This window comes from Balaenoptera acutorostrata, chromosome 5 (assembly GCF_949987535.1).
Source record: "Balaenoptera acutorostrata chromosome 5, mBalAcu1.1, whole genome shotgun sequence".
NCBI lineage: Eukaryota > Metazoa > Chordata > Mammalia > Artiodactyla > Balaenopteridae > Balaenoptera > Balaenoptera acutorostrata.
In genome coordinates this window covers 71,602,493-71,622,317 of record NC_080068.1, presented here as the reverse complement: position 1 = coordinate 71,622,317, position 19,825 = coordinate 71,602,493, and the positions used below count along the sequence as shown (strand labels likewise).

The window sequence follows — 19,825 nt, the reverse complement described above, 5'->3', positions numbered from 1 at the left end:
TGCCCCTTAAGTTACCTGCCCATCAGCATTTGGCTGGTCATCCAGAAAGCCAGGATCCTGACTCCAGAGCCCAAACTTTTAACCACAGTACCTCTTTCAGAGGTACCTCCAGGTGAGCAATTGAACAGTCTTATTCTTAATATTCTTAATATTAAGAATAAAATTAAGCATGGGAAACTAACCCAAGAATTTTGTCTTTGGTCTATCACTTTACCCTTGATGGTCAGTCACAAGGCGGAAACATCCCAATTGACTAAAAAGTATCTGGGGACTTCCCTGGTGGTCCAGTGGTTAGGACTCTGTGCTTCCACTGCCGCGGGGGTGGGGGTGGGGGGCCCGGGTTGGATCCCTGGTTGGGGAACTAAGGTCCTGTAAGGTCCCGCAAGCTGCTTGTGGCCAAAAACAAAAAAAACAAAAAAAACCCAAAAAACAAATCTGGCTAGAAACCTCCTTTTACCATGTCACTGGATTGAACACAGATAGCTCTTTCATCAATAATTGGCTGTTCCTGACCATATTCAATAGATAATCTTGTGGAATAAAAGTCATATTTTTATGGCAAGACAAGAGAAATTTAAACAAAAAATTCTTCTCTGCTCTTTGGCCTCCTCTCTCCCCGCATTGTGCATTGTATAACTCTATTATGCATCACCAAACCTCCCCATCAGCAGAAATACCTGCTCAACCCTAAAGAGCAACATTCTCCTAGCAGCAATCACTCCTTAAAAGATAGCATTCCTGATCCTTCCTGATCTTGTAAGGGGTCACATGACCCACTGTGATGCCGCTTAGATCTGGAATATGTAAACTGTCAATAATACATCATACGATGTCCAGCCCTCTGTCTCAAGAAACTTACATAACTGTGTCTTAACTTCTAATGGGCAGAATAGTTCTCAGAGCTTTCTGAGATTCTCTTCCCAGGTTATAATCCTCAAATGTGGCTTGAATAAAATTTTCCATTTCTTTCTTAGATTGACTGACTAATTTTTTGTTGACAATCCCTTCTCATTCACTTTAATCAAATAAGTGCAGTCAAACAGCAGTGGGAACACCATAGAACAAATACTGCTATATTCTGCTCAGTGATTAACTCATCCAACTAGCACTTTGCTGGGACTACATGAGATACAAAAATAAATCAAATACCTTACTACAAGACAGAAAATGAGATGTGATAAAGAAGTAAAGATAAAGCTCTATGAGGGACGTGGGGCAGTAGTTGCCTCATTTGGCCCATGACTTTCACACCTGTGATACTGTGCTTCACCATAAGAAATATATATTGGTCTCTACCCTGGTTCCCGACACAGAGCTCCTAGAAAACTCTTGGAATTTCCTGTGCTGAGAATGATACAGGTGTCTTTTGTTATACTAATAAGGTGACTACTGGAGAGCCCCTAGGGATGGGGGCTGGTTGCCAGTGAAGCCAACCCTGTGATTAGAGGGTTGGAACTTTCAGTCCCACTACCCCCCACCTCTGAGGACGGGAGAGGAGCTGGAGATTGAGTTCAATCATCAATGGCCAATGATGTAAACAATCATGCCCATGTAATGAAGCCTCTATGAAAACCCAAAAAGGAGAGGGTTCTGAGAGCCTCAGGGTTGGTAAACATGAGGAGATGTCCGCGGACAGATGAATAAATAAAGACAATTGATACACACACACACACACACACACAGTGGGATATTATTCAGCTTTAAAAAAGAAAATCCATCCACTTGCAACAACATGGATGAACCTGGAGGACATTATGCTAAGCGAAATAAACCAGACACAGAAAGAGAAACATTACATGACCTCAGATGTAGAATTTTAAACAAACTCTTAGAAACAGAGAGCAAAAAAGTGGTTGCCAGGGGCAGGTGAAGGGGGGCAATGGGGAGATGTTGGTCAAAGGGTACAAAGTTTCAGTTATGCAAGATGAATGAGTTCTGGAGATCTAAAGTACAGCATGGGGACTACAGTTAACAATACTGCATATTTTAAATTTTTTAAGAAGGTAGCTAAGTATTCTCACCACCAAAAAAAAAAAAAAAAGAAGGGAAGAAAAGAAAATGGCAACTATGTGAAGTGATGGATATGTTAATTGGCTTGATTGTAGGGATCATTTCACAATGTTTACATATATCAAAACATCAAATTGTACACCTTAAATATATACAATTCTTCTGTGTGAATTATACTTCAACAAAGCTGAAAGAAATCAATCAACAAAGCAATGACAGGAAACACTAATGTCAAATAGTAAGCATGACTAAAAGCCCAGAATTTCACTGTCACAAAAATATGCCAGCTCACCTGAAATGGATATTTATTTTGACAGGGAATGACACCATCATCATTCTTCACTATTTCCACACATCTGATTTTTGACACATCAATACATCCCTTTCTGTACTTTTTCTGTTAAAAGAAAAAAAAAAGAGAGAACCATTCCAATCATAAGTTAAGGAAAAAATGTTATTAATAATAATATTTGTTTCAAAAAATCATTGATTCAAAATATTACAATTTCCTTAATAATTATCTAAATCATGTCTCCCTATATTGTTAAAATTATTCAAAATACTAACACTATGAGGATTGTAATCAAAATAATTAAGTCCTTTAATTTCCAAAGATGAAATTGCTCTGTCCTTGCCCTCCTCCAAAAGCTCTAGATCTGTTTAGAAAGAGAGTCCCTTTGATTGTGCCTTCCTCTCAGACACACACTGTAACTTCTTCAACTTCTTGATGACAGCCATCCCCTCTCCCCCGAAAAAGAAAGCATCAGAGACCAAACCGAGCACTCAGTCACAAACGCAAACTCCACCAGTTACATCTTCCACTCCAGCACACGGAACTCAGGAGGATGTGAGATGGACATAGGACGCTCACATAAAGCCTCCATTCAGAGTCTATATTTGAATTTTCTTCTTTCTTTTTTTCTTCCCTATTGCCCTTCCTCCCTGCTCAATGCAAATCTCCCTACAGCAAGTAACTAATGACATACCAAGACTCCGTCCTCCAAATCATTCACACTCTTGAGCACAGTAATCTCACGTCTGAGAATTTATCCCAGGGAAAAATCCAGAAGATACAAAGTAGTATGTGCAAAGATAACTTGATATATCATATCCATTAAAAATTATTACAAATACAATGAAGAAATAAAAAAATGTTTACTGAATTATATTAACCGATACATCCCACACAAAAAGCTGTATAAAGACTAAGGTTATTTTAGGAGGGGGTGTAGATAGTCATATGACAAAGAATAGAAGGAAAGTAGAGAAATGAAGATGAAGAACATTGGATTATTTTGGGTGACCCAGCCCTCCCCTGAACCTAGTCATTCAAAATTGCTTCATCTAATGCTTTGAAACTCCCCTCTGGCCACAACCTTTGGGGTCCCTATCCTGCTCCCGGTAACCAGCTCTGCATCCTCACTGTCACCATGTGACCTTCAGACCTGCCAACCCTCCCAGGCCATCAGCTCCCATGTGACGTCTGGCTGCCATTTCACCAGTGCCTCCTCCCACCCTCCCTCTCTCCCCCTGTCTCTCTCTCCCTGCCTCCCACCCCCCAGCACACGAATCCCCATACCCCCGGCATTTCCATCAGCCCCCAGTTCTACCCACACCTTTTTCGACTCATGCATGCCTGGCTGCAGAAGGTCACGAAACAATCCTAACTGTCCTCTTTGTGCTTGGCCAGGCCTTCGCTGCTGTCCTCAGGTCTTCTCTGACCTGGTATCTCTAGTGGAGAGAACCTGGTGGTCTCCATGGAGCCCACCAGTCTCATCAGGGCTACAAACCCTTCCCATTCTCCTACTTCATGGAGAAGAGAACAGCTGTCCCAGGAGCACGCCCCCAACTTCTTCCTTCTGCAGGTCTAAAGCACCCTAAGATTTACCCTTTTTTCTTCTCTTTCACCCTGCCTCTGTGAGAAGGTTAAAAGGACACAACAGCTAAGGACACCGTAGTGGCACTTAACAGATGTCATTTCCTTTCATGCTCACAAAATTCTCATTTTACAGATGAGGAAACTGCAGCTCAGACAGGTTAAACACATTAGCCAAGGATCCCAACTGAAAGCTGGGATCCTAAAGCTCCCCAGACCTTGGATGCCCCAGCTGCAAACAGGTGACAAAATTAATGCAGCCAAGTCCCTGAGGGGGCAACCTGGATTCTGAGCATGGCCTGAGCTTCAGCCACAATAGGGAGAGGAACATTCTCCCCACCCATGCTCTTCTAAGGTTTTTACTTCTCCTGCCTATAGACACCTTCAGGCCTCTGCCATCCATGCCAAGAACCTTCTTCTGGCCCTGCTACTGCGCTAACTCTGCTCTTCCCTTGCTGACAGGGAGGTGATTACACCATCAGTCTTCATTTCCTTCCCACCCACTCCTCCTTAACCACTTGCAATCCGCCGCCCGTCTCGTCACAGCTGCTAAAGCTGTTCTCAAAAACACCACCAATGACCAAACCCAACAGCCTTCGCTCAGCTGTCTTCTGCTCAAGCTGTTAAGAGGCATTCGGGGGTGCTCCACTCTCTTCTCCTGCAGTGGCCTTGACTTTGGGTCACCCAGGCTTTCCTTCTGTCCCTTCCACTCAGTTTCCCACAGGACAACACCTGTTCTGTGCCAGCAACTGTGTCAAGGAATATATCAAGTCCATATAGGAAAAGCTCATTTCCTGAGCATACGGTCCAAATATTGCGCCATTTAATCCTCAGATCCTCTGTGAGATAAGTGTTATTAGACACATCTTATAGAAGGAAGAAACAAAAATTAAGTCACTTGCCCAAGTTTACCTGTGGGAGACACATACACAGCAACTTTATCATCCAACGTAGTAAGTACTGAATATAAAAAAGGTGCTAAGAGAACACAGAGGAACCAAGACTTACACGATAATTTCTGAAAGGAAATTCCGATAATATCATAGGGAGGGAATGACCAGCACAGCACATGGGATGAAAAACATATTCCATAATGACCTAGGTTGCCTCATCTATAAAATAGGAATAATAATAGTATCCACTTCATAGATACTATTAGATAGTTATGAGTTAAATGAGTTAGTATTTGCAAAGTGCTTAGAAGAGTGACCTGTAGTATCATATCTATGAGTGTTTGCCACATAAAATAAATAAGTAGAAAATAAAGGTCAGTATGGCTGAAGCACAGGGTACATGAGGCAGGATGGAAAGGTGAGCAGGGGCCAGCTTGTAAAGAACCTGCTGCACAGTGCCAAAGGGTCTGGTCAGACAGGGCCACCTACCCTGCTCCTGGGCCTATGCCAGCTAGTGTGCAAAAGAAACTGCCAGAGCGCCGTCCTCCTATTAATAAGTCACACGTGTTCACCGTAGAAACCTTAGAAAATACTAACAGCACAAAGAAAATCAAATGACCCTTAATCCCCCAACTCTGGAGAAAATTCCTGTTGACATCATGGAGTTTTTCCAGACACTGCTCTGGGGTCATTTATCACCTACCGGCTCTCTTTCTTGAGAAGCAGACTGTGGTCGGCTTCTAAGATGCCTGTCTCCACTCACCACTTGCCCCTGTGACTAAAAGCAGCTGTCAGATGCCAGTCAATCCACACAGGAAAGTTTGAGATGACTGGTATACTGGGCTGGTTTATGCCCCCTAAATACATGTTCCATGATATATAATATATTGTATTATGCTAATATTTGGGCTTATTAATCCAAATACTTTGCTATGAAGTTTGCAGATAAAGGTTCACACTTCAGTTGGCCATTCATTATTTTACCTATCCTGCCAGCAAACACTGATCAGACACCAAGCACAGCATTATGTGCTGCAGCTTCAACGTTATGGAAGGGGGTTGAGGGTTCCCTCAAGAGGAATTCACAATCATATGGTAGGTGGAAGGGGAAGAGGGGAGTGATTCATAATCAAATAAAGATGAAGTCATACGCTCATGGTACGCTATGGAGTGAGACAGTGATTGCGCCAGGAAAAGCTGGGGAAGTTTTGGGGAGGAAATGATATTTTGGTTTTTAAAGGATAAGTAGGAGTTTTTCTTTAGAGAAAGTGGAGAAGAGAATTCAGGCAGCAAAAACAACAAAGCACTGATTTAGGGAACAGAAAGAAATTCCTTGTGGCTGAAGTTCAGGGTGGTTCAGGGAAAGTGTAGGAAAGGACACCAAAATGGTTATTTGAGACCAAATTAGGAAGAGGTAAGTAATGGCCATTTTACCCATTTGTAAACCAGCTTAAATGGGGAAACTAGACAAAGAGATGAAATATGACTTGTTTAAAACCACACATCAACTGAATAGTAGAACTGGGATTTAGGTGAAAGAGATCCTGCCCCTGGGCAAGTCTTACAAGATACACAGTTTTCCTTTAATTTCCAGAATTAAAATACTTTTAAAATATCAATAACAATCCTAAATTAAACTAAATTTTTATAATTGTATACAAATATCCAGGGCTGGCCCCAGGTGTATCTACAGAACACCCAGCCTCAGGTCCTCCTTTCTACACCCCTCTCCCAAGGCATCCTGAGACCCATTACACGCAGTAAGAGTTTCCCTCCAGTATTGAAAGGATCCCTCCCTTTCCCTTATACCACAACTTTTGTTCCTAATGTGGCTATTCCCAGCTGCCTGCCACAGAAGAAATCTACTGGATGAATCACCTGTGCATTGCAAAGGGCCCTCAGGTCGGGGGCATGAGCTTTGGAGGCAGGCAGATCCTGAGTCCAGCCACGCTCTGCCTTCTCTCAGTTCCTCTGTCTTCAGGAATAGGATAATACTCCTCACTTCACTAAGCTATAAGCAGGAATAAAGATAAGGTATGTAGGTGCTCAGTACAGTGTCTGGCACAAGGAAGTCACTCCCTAAATGGCAGCATTTACTATTAATTCGTCTTCACAACAACCCTGGGAAACTGTTAGGAAACTGAGCATCTGAGAGGTAACAAGACTGCCTAAGAGGCTGAACCAGAACTGAACCCAGATCTCTCAAAATCACAAAAGCTTTTACCTGACTCCCGGTCTCTCAAGCCTGAATATTTCTGGACTCTTATTTTAGAAAAAGAAAATTATCTTATGTCAAAACCTAACAATTACAGAGCATTCACTCTGAGCCAGGCACTATGTGCACCTCTCACACGGTAACTCAATGAATCTTCACATAATTATGGGAACTCTTGTCACCCCATTTTACAGATGAAGAAATCAAGACTTAAAGGGTATAATTAACTGGCCGAAAGTCATACAACAAACCAGGACCTGAATTCTTAATTCCAACCCTGAATTCTTAAGTGCCACGTACACTTTAGTAACTTGATACCACTTAACTAAGTACAAACATAAAAGTGGAAATTTCTCATGCTTATAACTCTTAACTAAACTAACAGCTTACTTGAATGTGACGGCTGGGGTGTTTGCTGGAATTGAATCCCTCTCCCCAAACCAGTTCGTCTGGCGTCCTCAGGCTTGCAATACTGTGTGCCACATGACGGCCTCTTCCTCCCCTCTCTTACTTCCAACTATCGAAGTACGCACATCTGTTTGCACACACGCTGTCAGCCTATCATTAGGCCTCCATTTGGTCCCACTAAATTGTTTAGTGTTCAGTCAGCCTCTGTTCTTTCTCCATGGGACACAACAATTAAAACAGACCATAAATACAAACCCAAAGATGGCTGCTGACATGGCATGTTTAGTGACAAGGGACCATCCAGGGAATACAGACAAAAGATATGTTATATACAATAAAATATAAAATAGAATTCCTAGATCTTGCAGTCCTCAGCAGACGGACAGCGCCAAAGCTTACTACTGCCATTCACTGTGTTCCATCATGATCATTTCTTCACTAAGCCACATTGATTAAAGATTGATTCTGGGGGCTTCCCTGGTGGCGCAGTGGTTGAGAATCTGCCTGCCAATGCAGGGGACACGGGTTCGAGCCCTGGTCTGGGAAGATCCCACATGCCGCGGAGCAACTGGGCCCGCGAGCCACAATTGCTGAGCCTGCGCGTCTGGAGCCTGTGCTCCGCAACAAGAGAGGCCACGATAGTGAGAGGCCCGCGCACTGCGATGAAGAGTGGCCCCCGCTTGCCGCAACTGGAGAAAGCCCTGGCACAGAAACGAAGACCCAACACAGCCATAAATAAATAAATAAATAAATAAAATAAAAATTAAAAAAAAAAAAAAAAAAAAGATTGATTCTGGCTTCCTTTCTTCTACCGCCAGCAAGGCACAGAGGTGCCAAAGAACCATGATAGAGACTTAAAAGAGTTCTAGTCAACCCTTGAAAAAAGAAAGAAAATGATGTATTCTACCGAAAATCTCCAATGAGCCAAAGGTCTATTTTATACACGAAGGTTCTTTTCCCTTTCTACTCAGAACAGAGTTAAAAGAAAGAGTTAAAAGAATGGGCCTCAAGTGCAGCAGGACACATTAATCATGAGAAGGAAAGAAAACCTCAAGATGGATATGACTTTTTTGTGTGTGGATACTGGGAATAATTTTGATGTAGATCTTTCTGGTATCAGGAGAAGTAGAATAAATAAAATAAAGTCATTTCCAACTTGGTGATTCTATGATGAAACGTCCTCTCTTTGCTAAGTACGAAATTCTAGTGAAGAACAGAAGAAAGCAAAACCAAAAATGTGGCATCCTAATATTGTTTTCCTCCCTTTTAATCAGCTCATAATAATAACTGACATAGCGGCTTTACATTTTACAAAGTGATTTTACACTAAACAAACACATAAAAAGAGTACTTTAACATTAAGAAGCCAGTAGTTACATACATAAGCATGGCTTAATTATGAAGATTCTGGTTTCTAACATAACATCCAGAATAAAAACAGGATAAATTATAAGGAATCTGAAGGCAAAAAATTTCATTTTCAAAATCACATAATAATCTTCATGTAAGATTGTGCTGATATAGATAATTATAAGGTTTCTGAAGATAGTTTTTCACTGTATTCAAAGTTAAAGTTTTTATTCCCCCCTGAGTGATCACTTACTCTTATGATTTTTCTATACTTCTGGCAACCCTCATGCCAACTCCCTTCTGTGACCCAAGGGAACTTCTAAAAACTAATACCAGGTATGTTTTATTATAGTTGAAAGCAAAACTTACTAATGTAAGTATTTTCAAATAAGTCTAAAACTGATTTACCTAGTTTAATTCTTTTTTTTTAAAACAGAGTCACAGATTTATTTATTTATTTATTTTTGGCCACATTGGGTCTTCGTTGCTGCGCACGGGCTTTCTCTAGTTGCGGCGAGCGGGGGCTACTCTTCATTGTGGTGTGCGGGCTTCTCATTGCAGTGGCTTTTCTTGTTGTGGAGCACGGGCTCTAGGCACGTGGGCTTCAGTAGTTGTGGCACATGGGCTCAGCAGTTGTCGCTCGCAGGCTCTAGAGCGCAGGCTCAGTAGTTGTGGCGCATGGGCTTAGTTGCTCCCCGGCATGTGGGATCTTCCCAGACCAGGGCTCGAACCCGTGTCCCCTGCATTGGCAGGTGGATTCTTAACCACTGCGCCACCAGGGAAGTCCCAAAAATGACTTTAAATACAAAGTCAGAAGTTATTAGGAAAGAAACTTGTCAAGTCAATTAACTTTTAGAAATATTTATGTGAATAATATGTACAACAATTGACTCTATTGCTAGACTATAGGCTCTCTTTACTTACCTACATGGACTTTTTTTTAACTTACTGAAAATGCCAAAATATTTTGAGTATTGTTTAATATTTTAACACAGCAGAGTCAATGTGTCATAATGGTTGAGAGCACACCTTCATTGTCAGGCAGACCTGCATTTAAATGCCAGCTCTGTGGCCCAATGCAAATTAATTAACCTCATTTAGTCTCTATTTCCTCATTTGTAAAATGGGGATATTAAAATAACTTATCTCCTAGATCATTGTGAGGATTAATTGTGATACGTTCATAAAGCACTCGACACAATATCTGGCCCATCGCAATCACTAGTATGTTATTAGTATAATTTTTTTGCCTTTAGATAAAAGATTTCTAAAATTTTTCAGCACTTAAACCCTTTTTTCCCACAAATAGATCAGAGGATTTAATGGAGATATTTTAAATACTTTACTGGCTTTTACACTGTGTCCTTAGGTAACATAGCAATATTTCTCCACTCTCTCCTCAGAGGAATTCAACAAATACTCCAAGAACTCAAAAAACCTAGGAGTAGACAATTAAGCTATAATGCATAAAATATTGCAGTGCAAACTAGGGAACTAGGATCATAGAAGAAGCACTCTGTCTCTTGAAATAAAACAATATTTTAAGAAGCTATTTTTTAAGAGTCATGTACCACAATGTTCATTGCAGCTCTATTTACAATAGCCAGGACATGGAAGCAACCTAAGTGTCCATCGACAGATGAATGGATAAAGAAGATGTGGCACATATATACAATGGAATATTACTCAGCCATAAAAAGAAATGAAATGGAGGTATTTGTAGTGAGGTGGATGGACCTAGAGTCTGTCATACAGAGTGAAGTAAGTCAGAAAGAGAAAAACAAATACCATATGCTAACATATATATATATGGAGTCTAAAAAAAAATGTTTATGAAGAACCTAGGGGCAGGACAGGAATAAAGATGCAGACGTAGAGAATGGACTTGAGGACACAAGGAGGGGGAACGGTAAGCTGGGACAAAGTGAGGGAGTGGCATGGACTTACATATACTAACAAATGTAAAATAGATAGCTAGTGGGAAGCAGCCGCATAGCACAGGGAGATCAGCTCAGTGCTCTGTGACCACCTAGAGGGGTGGGATAGGGAGGGTGGGAGGGAGATGCCAGAGGGAGGAGATATGGGGATATATGTATATGTATAGCTGATTCACTTTGTTATAAAGCAGAAACTAACACACCATTGTAAAGCAATTATACTCCAATAAAGATGTTAAAAAAAAAGAGAGAGAGAGAGAAAGAAGCTATTTTTTAAAGTAATTAGGTCCTATCTATTGATTACCACAAAAATGCAGGAAAAGTCCAGCAACTACTTAGGACAATATTTTCTGAGCATCTAATATATGCTAGAAAATGTGCTAAGCACAAGAGACACGGAGATTAAAAAATACGGCCACTGTATTTACCTGAGAGAAATGAATGCATCTGACCACACAAAGACTTGTACAAGAATATTCACAGAAGCTTTATTTGTATTAATTGAAAACTGGAAACAACCCAAATGTCCATCAACAGGTGACTGGACAAACAATGAAATACTTCACAGTAATAAAAAGAAATGCAATATTGATACAAAAGATGAATGTATTTCAAAATAATATGCTAGGTGAAAGAAGCTAGCTTTTTAAAAAGAGTACATGCTATATGAGTTTATTCTAAAATTCTCATACATGCAAACTAATCTATAGTGTCAAAAATCAGATCAGTGATTACCTAGGGACAGTGGGAATGAAAGAGGAGGTATGAATTACAAAAAGCATGGGGAAATTTTGGGGGGTAATGGATATGTTCATTATTCTATTGTAGTGATAGTTTCACAAGTGTATACATATATCAAAAAAAATTTTGGGGGGTAATGGATATGTTCATTATTTTATTGTAGTGATAGTTTCACAAGTGTATACATATATCAAAACTCCTTAAATACTAAAAATAGCATTTTCTTTGCTGCTTGTGTTACAAACTGCACAATGAATTTAGTGAGTTTCAAATGTTATATTAGTCATATTGATGCTTATATACATGTTTAGGCACAGATAGCTACACTGTGAAAATGATAGTAGTTCGGTAATATAAAATAATAAAATAATAAAAAATAATAATAATAATAAAATAAAATAATAAAAGTCACATAAGTGTCATAGGCAGATTTGTATCTGGTTTTTTTTCCCCAGAAAATATTTACTATAAATTATTTTCTACTTTGGGATAAAAAATATTTTGTAATTATATTCAAACTATACATATGTGTGTGTGTGTGTGTGTGTGTATATGCCAAAAATTTCTAGTGCTAGGCACAATACTCATTGTTCCAGCAGGAGGAATAATTCAATACTCTAAACTGCTGAAAATCTTATAATCTCCTTACGTGATCTGTCTCTGGTTCAATTCCTATTACAGTATAAACAGTAGAAATTTGATGGATATTTTTCTTATTTCAGTAAGAAATAGGAATGGTTAAGGGAAAAGTTACTTTTTCTTATGTCCTATAAAAGGAAAAAAATTCTACAATTTTGATAAAATTTGTTAAATACTTGGGAATAAACTTTATAAGAAATGAGTAGAACATATATGAGGAAAAATAGAAAACCTCACTGAGAGATATAAAGGAGAATTCTAGGTAGGAAATCTAAACAACCATAAAAAAAACCTCCTCAATTAATACAATTTAAATACATGCAGTTGACTATATATTGATTATAACCTCAATAGAGCTGAAAAAAATATGGCCACTGCCGTCAGGGAACTTGACATCTGGGAACACTTGGAAACTAAGAAATTCTTTGCTAATAATTTAGTGTTCTAAATCATAGACTTAAAAAAGAAAAACCGCAGCGACAAAAGAAAAAATAGGTATAAAAATTAAGCAACATAACTTCATAATGGGCCAGAAGTAGGCAATCAATCAGCTCTCAATTAAATAAAGGCTCTGCCTTAGTTTTTATTCTGATTTAGAAACAACTTATCCATTCACCTGATTCATCTAGTACTAAATGAATTTCCGGTTAAGAAATAAAATTAATTTAATACCTTCCCCCAAAGCTGGGGCCCGATCCTACCGTTCTCTTTTTTCCTTTCTCATCACCTGCTTCTTCGAGGCAGGCATGGTAAAGGTCACCAACTGGAAGGTCAATGAAGACACACCACCTCCTCCTCAGCACCTGGCACATGGCAGGTGCCCAACAACTTTTTGCATAAGTGCATGAATGAATGAGGATGTGAATGAACAGGAGGGGATTCAGCTAAGTGGACAGGAGGCCTTCCTTAGGTCTGATTTCACAATATCCAGTCACAGCCACCACTTTTCTGTGACTATGCTGTTTCAGAGAATAATTTCGGCTAGCTTTATTTCTGCCCCTGCTCTCTCAGACATATGCCATCCCAGGTGGGCATAGGCACGCCACAAATCACCAGGACCTAAGAGGCCCTTCCTCTGGCCCTCTGTTCAATCAAAGCATACTGCTGCATGTGTGAATACCAATTAACAGAGTAACTGTCACGTTACAATCCTCAGAGACACAACTCTATCAAGGGACCCCTCCTCAACCACAGAGATGGTAATCCCTGGATATGTCTCTGCAAATCTCTGCCTTTTTTGTTTGTCTGTTTAAGTAGGAAAAGAGAAGAAACGGAGAAAAAAGAGAGAAGGAAGGTCCTTTAACCTAGGTTTCAGTTCTCAAGTTTCTATGGTTAACGGTGACTAGTAGAACTTTGCTTCTGTACTAGGGATTCTGTGTGCGTGTGCGTGTGTGTGTGCGTGTGCGTGTGTGTACGCGCACATGCGTGCATTCTGAGGCTCTCCAGTAGACACTTCGCGTGTTCAGGGTTTTTTTTAAATGACATTTTATATCTTTATGAAAGTGGAAATAACTAGAATCACACGAACATCGTGATCTCTTATCAAGAGGAACTTGGGAGAGAGAAGCTTTGTGAGTTTCTGGTGGGTGAGAATTACAGACAGCAAACAGGGCAAAACAGAAAATTCCATTTCCGGGATGGGTGGTAGGTGGCAGAGGCAATTAGTAGTGCCAACACACGAGGCAAACTCTGTGGCTTTTGCATGCGGTATGAACCAACAGCTGCAGCACAAGTAGGGGTACGATTCTCATCCTCACTCCCAGTATCCCCATCATGACCAAAGGGATTGATGAATCCAGAGAAATCACAGCCCCAGGAGTGGGAAACCCCTGTGGCAATCGCCCCACAGCCTCACACTAGGAGGCTGACCCGTGATACACATGCAGGACTGGGTTTCTGGGCAGGGAGAAAGCTGGGAGGCTCATAGCCTCTTGGGAAATTGGCCCCCACACTGTCCACACCGGACCAGTTCCTCCACTAAGAAAAACCTTTCTCTCTGCTTATCTGATTTGAGTGGACCACAAAGGTGTTTTCAGACACGTATGAACTGGAGATGTGATTTCTTTAACACTGAACCTAGCTCTGCTAGGGTCCTCCAAGACCAGAGCATTAACTTGGTCTTTAAAGAAGCTTCCACTGGACCATATACAATATTTGTCTAGTTTTCTCCAGTGTTAAAGGGATCACCCTGCAGTTTGTTTTCTAAATACCTTTAAAATATTCAACGGCCTCTAACAGTAGCTTCCCTAGACTACTTGCTGCCCCTGAGAAAGCGACACACCTCCTTTTTTTCCTATAAAGATAATCGGTCGTCCTAGGAAAAGGTCCTTCCTTTTGCTTCTACTGGGGCCTAGGGGCTGGGGGTGAAGGGGAGGAGAGTGAGGAGGTGGACGTGGGGAGAAGGAATCACCAGGAGAACACCAGCAAGAAAGAGAAAATGTGTATCTTAGATTGAGGTCTCTCATAAGGAAAGATGAACTGCCCATCAATCCTCCCCACAGTAAGATACCCAAAGAGAAATATACAAAATTGCCTAATTCCGTGGGTTTCTGGAGGCCTAACGGGTGCCAATCACTGCTTTTACTATGGTTTCTATAGGAATATTCACTTTGTGTTACAATTAATTTACGGAAAACTTTGGTAAAACAACCTCTTAATTGCAAACATTCTACAGATAAAATTATTTTTAAAACAATTTCTTCCACTAACTGGGTATGCTTTATGACATCAAGGAAGTTCTGTTGATATATTTTGAGGTGTAATGATAGTATAAAGGTTCTACTTAAGATGGAGACTCTGTCTTTTGTAGATGGATACTGAAGCGTCTGTAGAAGAAATGGTATGATTTCTACATGATAATGAGAGTGGGAAGGATTTGCTACAAGATAATGGAAGTGGGGGGAGGGAGTATGACTGGGGGTTATTTGGCTGAGTGCTGGATACATGGGGGTCACTGCACTATTCTGTCTACTCTTGAGTATGTTTGAAAAGTCTAAAAAATACTTCTTCCCATCACATTTTTAAAAATCCTGATCAAAGCAGTAGTTGGGGGCTTCCCTGGTAGCACAGTGGTTGAGAATCTGCCGGCCAATGCGGGGGACACGGGTTCGAGCCCTGGTCTGGGAGGATCCCACATGCCGCGGAGCGACTGGGCCCGTGAGCCACAACTACTGAGCCTGCGCGTCTGGAGCCTGTGCTCCGCAAAGAGAGGCTGCGATGGTGAGAGGCCCGCGCACAGAGGCGAAGACCCACCACAGCCAAAAATAAATAAATAAAATAAATAAATAAACTCCAATCTCTTAAAAAAAAAAAAAAAGAATAAAGCTTTCCTTTGTTTTAAAAAAAAAAAGCAGTAGTTGGATCTACTTACAAAAATTTTTTGTGAGACTATAGAAAGGCTCCATTATAAACGGGTAGAAAGTACAGATGGGCAAATTGCTTAACTACGACTACTAAAGCTTCAGCTATCCTTGTGGTACTGTGTTACACTGGCTTCAGAAGAAGAATCAACACAATCCCTGATGTTCACACAGTGCTCTTAGAGGTCATGTTTATACAGCTCCTCGCATCCATCAATCTCTAAGTGCTCCAAATTTAATTATAGATCTACTGATCCTGCTCAAGTAATGACTTATTTAGCATCTGCATTTTACAATTAGGTAAAATAGGGCACTGAGGTTAAACCAATTGATCAAGGGCAAATGAAGAAGATACAGAACTCAAGGCTGCACTGCTCTACTCTTCATTGACTATCACAGCTGGGGGCCATAACTAAACTATTCATCCCTCTTAGTTTGCTATTGCTAATACAATTAACCCTCAAATAATCTAGTAAAAATTAATCCATGTTGCAGAATATATGGCCATTCCAAGAGATGCTCCCCAATGCCAAATACAAGATCCTCACAGCCTAAGCTATACTCACTGTGAGCCCACCAGCACCTGTGACGGGGCATTATCTGTTTGATTTTCTCTGAGAGACCGCATCACACCACCTAGACAGCACCCAGCCTCGCAAGGCTTTCAAGGAACTTGTAGGAGTTACTGTAGCAACTCCAGTGAGTATATCTGAAACCTCCATATTACCAAGCACAGGCTTTTAAGTGGATTCAGAAAGAAAGGTGGCTTTTCTCATCAATTCACTAAGGTAATATTAGGTCAAACCAGAAGAAACTGCTATTTTTGTTGTCAAAAATGATCAAATACTAGTAATTTCAAATGGTTCCATTTAATAGATTTGTACCTTTAGAACATTTTGGTCCTACTCACATACCTCACAGTCTGAAATAAAAGCAGCCTGTACTTTTTCTAACTTCTGCATATCATAAATGCAGTTATCATTTGTGAAACTCTTGTTGGGTACCTGATGTCCATAATAGATGGGTAGGGGAACAGCGCCCACCTGGTGTGCTCACCACCAGCACCCAGCACAGCCGGAACTCAATCAATATTTGGTGTGGACAACCCAGGAAAATGTTGGAATTATAATTAGATTTAACTTAACCAAATTAAAGCATCAGACAGTTAATCTAGAGTAAGCTCAATTATTTTAAATCACACACTATTTCAATTGCCAAAGTGATAGTTATTTCATTGTTGCATGTTTCATGGATATCACAATTGTGAACTTTGTAATTTGTAAACTTTTCATTCCTAGTTATGAAAGGAAGTAGGTCACAATGAATAGTTTATGTCCCCAAATCAAAAAGTCTTACGTTCCATACACAGGATATTAAACAATGTCTGGAATTAACCCACATATCCTCAAACCTTTCTATTATCTCCCCTACACCTCCTTACCCCTCCAGCTCTCACAGTCAACATTTATGTAGTATCTGCTCCTGTTCCCAGGAATTTCCAGCTGATTGGGAAGAGATGATTATTCATAAGGCAGTGTGAAAAGTTCTTTCCTGAACAAAATGCAGTGGGACACAAAGGAAGAAGAGGTTAATTCTTCCAGAAGAAGAGTCAGAGAAGGCTGCACGGAGAAGGTGTCTCTTTGAGCTGACTGAGCCTTGAATCATGAACAAGAGTTTTCCAAGCAAAGAAAGGAGAAAAAGTATCACCAACAACTAGAACATCAATAAGCAAAGGTGTGTAGTTACAAAAGAGCACAGCAGATCTAGGGATGTCAGTGTACCTGTAGGTTCAGATGTACTGAGGAGGACAAGTGCAAGAGGCAGGAGAGGAGGCTGGGAGGGTGGGAAGGGACCAGATTATGAAGGGCTCTGTATATAGGGCTAAGGGGTTGCACTTAATTTTCAAGGCAATGAGGAACCATGGCCTTGAATGATTATATTTTGGCATGCAAGGACCCAGGCGGTTAAAAACAGAAAACTAAGCTTGGCTCTGTTACTTGGTGTGCTATTCTTCTTTGGAGGAAGAAACCCGGGTAGCTTTTGAAAAACAAAAATAAAAGGACAAACCATTTTTACTTTGTTTTGCATATCTTATACCTCTTCAGACTAAGAATCAGCAGGACTCTAACAAGAGCTTACTGCTTAAGAGCAAAGACTGGAGCCAGAATGCCTGAGTTTGAATCTCAGCTCTGCCACTTACTTGCTGTGTCTCGTTAGACAAGTTACTTAACCTCTCTGTGCTCTAGTTCCTTTCGCTATACCATGGGGTGAGTAATAGCACCACAACTTCATAAGTTTGTTGTAAGAATTCAAGAGTCAATTCATGTTAAGCTCTCAAAACAAAGCTGACAAATGGTAAATGCTTGATAAAATTAGCTATTAATATTATTTTTAAAAAATATTAGTCCTTAGGGAAAACAAAGGAAAAGTCACTAGTTCTGTTAAAGGAAAGACCCTCACACCTACCTTCTACACTCTAGGAAAGATCTTCTGAGAACTGATGTCAAATTTGATTGTATCTTAGAAAATAAAATGGAATGAATGAGATTCTTCCCTGGGTCATGACAAATATCAGTTCCCTAAAATTACAGGAGGCTACACTAGAAGTGACCAGTATCCACCAACATCCACTCTTTTCATCCAGAAAAAGAGATTAACCTTTACTTCATGGGTCTGATAATTCTGTTTTTTAAAAGGACGGTTGATGCTTCATGTGACTGTGCTATTTTTGCCTTTTGAGGCTATTTTAGCTGTCTTACAGTATGAAACCAATAATGAATCAGCAAGTGACTATATACACACTTCCTTTTTATGTTAGAAACAGTTGATCTCTGGTAATGCACAGCCTTTACACACAACAGCAGAGAACACCTTTGGCCAAGAATTTCTCTTCCTTCAAAGTATTACAAAGGCATACTTCTACCAGTTTCTTAGGCTTTCTTGAGGGCTAATGCTTTTTCTGTTGAATATAAAGATTAATATAAATATGAATCAGACAGTCTCGGCTGGATTCCTGGCTCTGCCACGTTCTGGCTCTACAACCTTGGGTAAGGCACTCAACCTCCCTGCCCTTCAGTTTCCTCATTTGTAAAATGGGAATGATAACTGCATCCACCTTATAAAGTTCAGAGGATTAAAGTTAATACTTGCAAAGCACAGAAGACCATGACATATGGTAAGCACTACGGAAGTATCTGGTAAATTGAAGAAAAAAAAAAAAAAAAAAAGCTTACAAAAAAGTCCCAAAGCCCTCTGCTCCTAAGCCCAGAAGGCAATCTTGATTTTCACTGTGCAAAAGGATGTGCATTCAGCAGACCATAAGGTACTGACCAAATTTTAAAAACCATTGCACTTACATTGCTGTCTTCCTCAATCATTCTGTAATCTAAATACTTGGGTTTATGCTTCCATGGACCTTTTGGCTCTTGAGATTTTATTTAGGTTACCTTGAAGATAGTGTAGAACATAGAGATTAACCATAGTAAACATGAATACTAAATTGAAGAATGCTTAATGACCAGACAGCTGTTTGGCAAATAGTTTGTTGACCCAGCAGACTTAATTCTGCTCCTGTTAGAAAAAGAATCTGTCTTGATTCTTCTGACTTTATACTGGTTGTAAAAGACACAGAATAATAGAATAACATGTTTTTCTTGTTTAACTGGTAGTTGAATATAGAACTTAGGTATAATGGTTTTTCTCTTTTTGGAATGTTTTGTATTTGAACCTTAATAAAACTTAACATGCCAAAAAAAAAAAAAAAAAAGGATGTGCAATCAGGAACCAGGAAATGATAAAAAGGATAATGCTTTCCATTGCCTCTGTTTTTAAAGTAGATATATCTTCTTAAATTTTTTTTTGGCCCAAACAGACAGAAGAGTTTGAAATATTCTGTCTGCATACAAATGGCCTTGCAGGGTAGGTATTTTCTCCATTTACAGATAAAGAAACTGAGACTCAGAGAGTTTTATCAACTGACCAATGTCACAGCTGGTAAATGACAGATCCAGGATTCAGAGCAAATCTGTCTGGCTTTAAAGCCTGCTGCACATCCCCTTGGGAAGCTAACTCCTTCTGGGGTAAAGAGAATTAAATGGATTAGATCTGATGATTTCAAATTCACTTCTCTAGTCCCAACTTCTCACTTGGGTCTGATTCAGTACCTCTGACTACGTAGCAAGACACTTCTCTTTATGTCTTTCATTTATATCTCTTTAACATGATACAGAATAAATTCGCCATACCCATCCTTGAACCTCAATCCCATTCAATCATTCAACAATCATTTATTATCTACCACAGGCCAAGTACTGGGCTAAGCAATGCTTTCACCTGCCTTGTGATTAGTTAAGAGTCAGAGACTGAAAAAACAATTGTACTAATAATTTATTGAACAG

The 19,825-nt window shown here is 40.0% G+C and overlaps 1 protein-coding gene across 3 annotated transcripts in view; it reads right to left on the bottom strand.

Moving 5' to 3' along the window:
* Positions 1 to 19,825, bottom strand: part of TEC (tec protein tyrosine kinase) — a 143,917-nt gene that overhangs the window by 37,555 nt on the left and 86,537 nt on the right. For all 3 annotated transcript variants that reach the window (XM_057547443.1, XM_007180765.2, XM_057547444.1), the window contains exon 3: positions 2,303 to 2,407. In XM_057547443.1, coding sequence (XP_057403426.1) covers positions 2,303 to 2,407 — 105 coding nt within the window. The remainder of the gene's footprint in view (positions 1 to 2,302; positions 2,408 to 19,825) is intronic.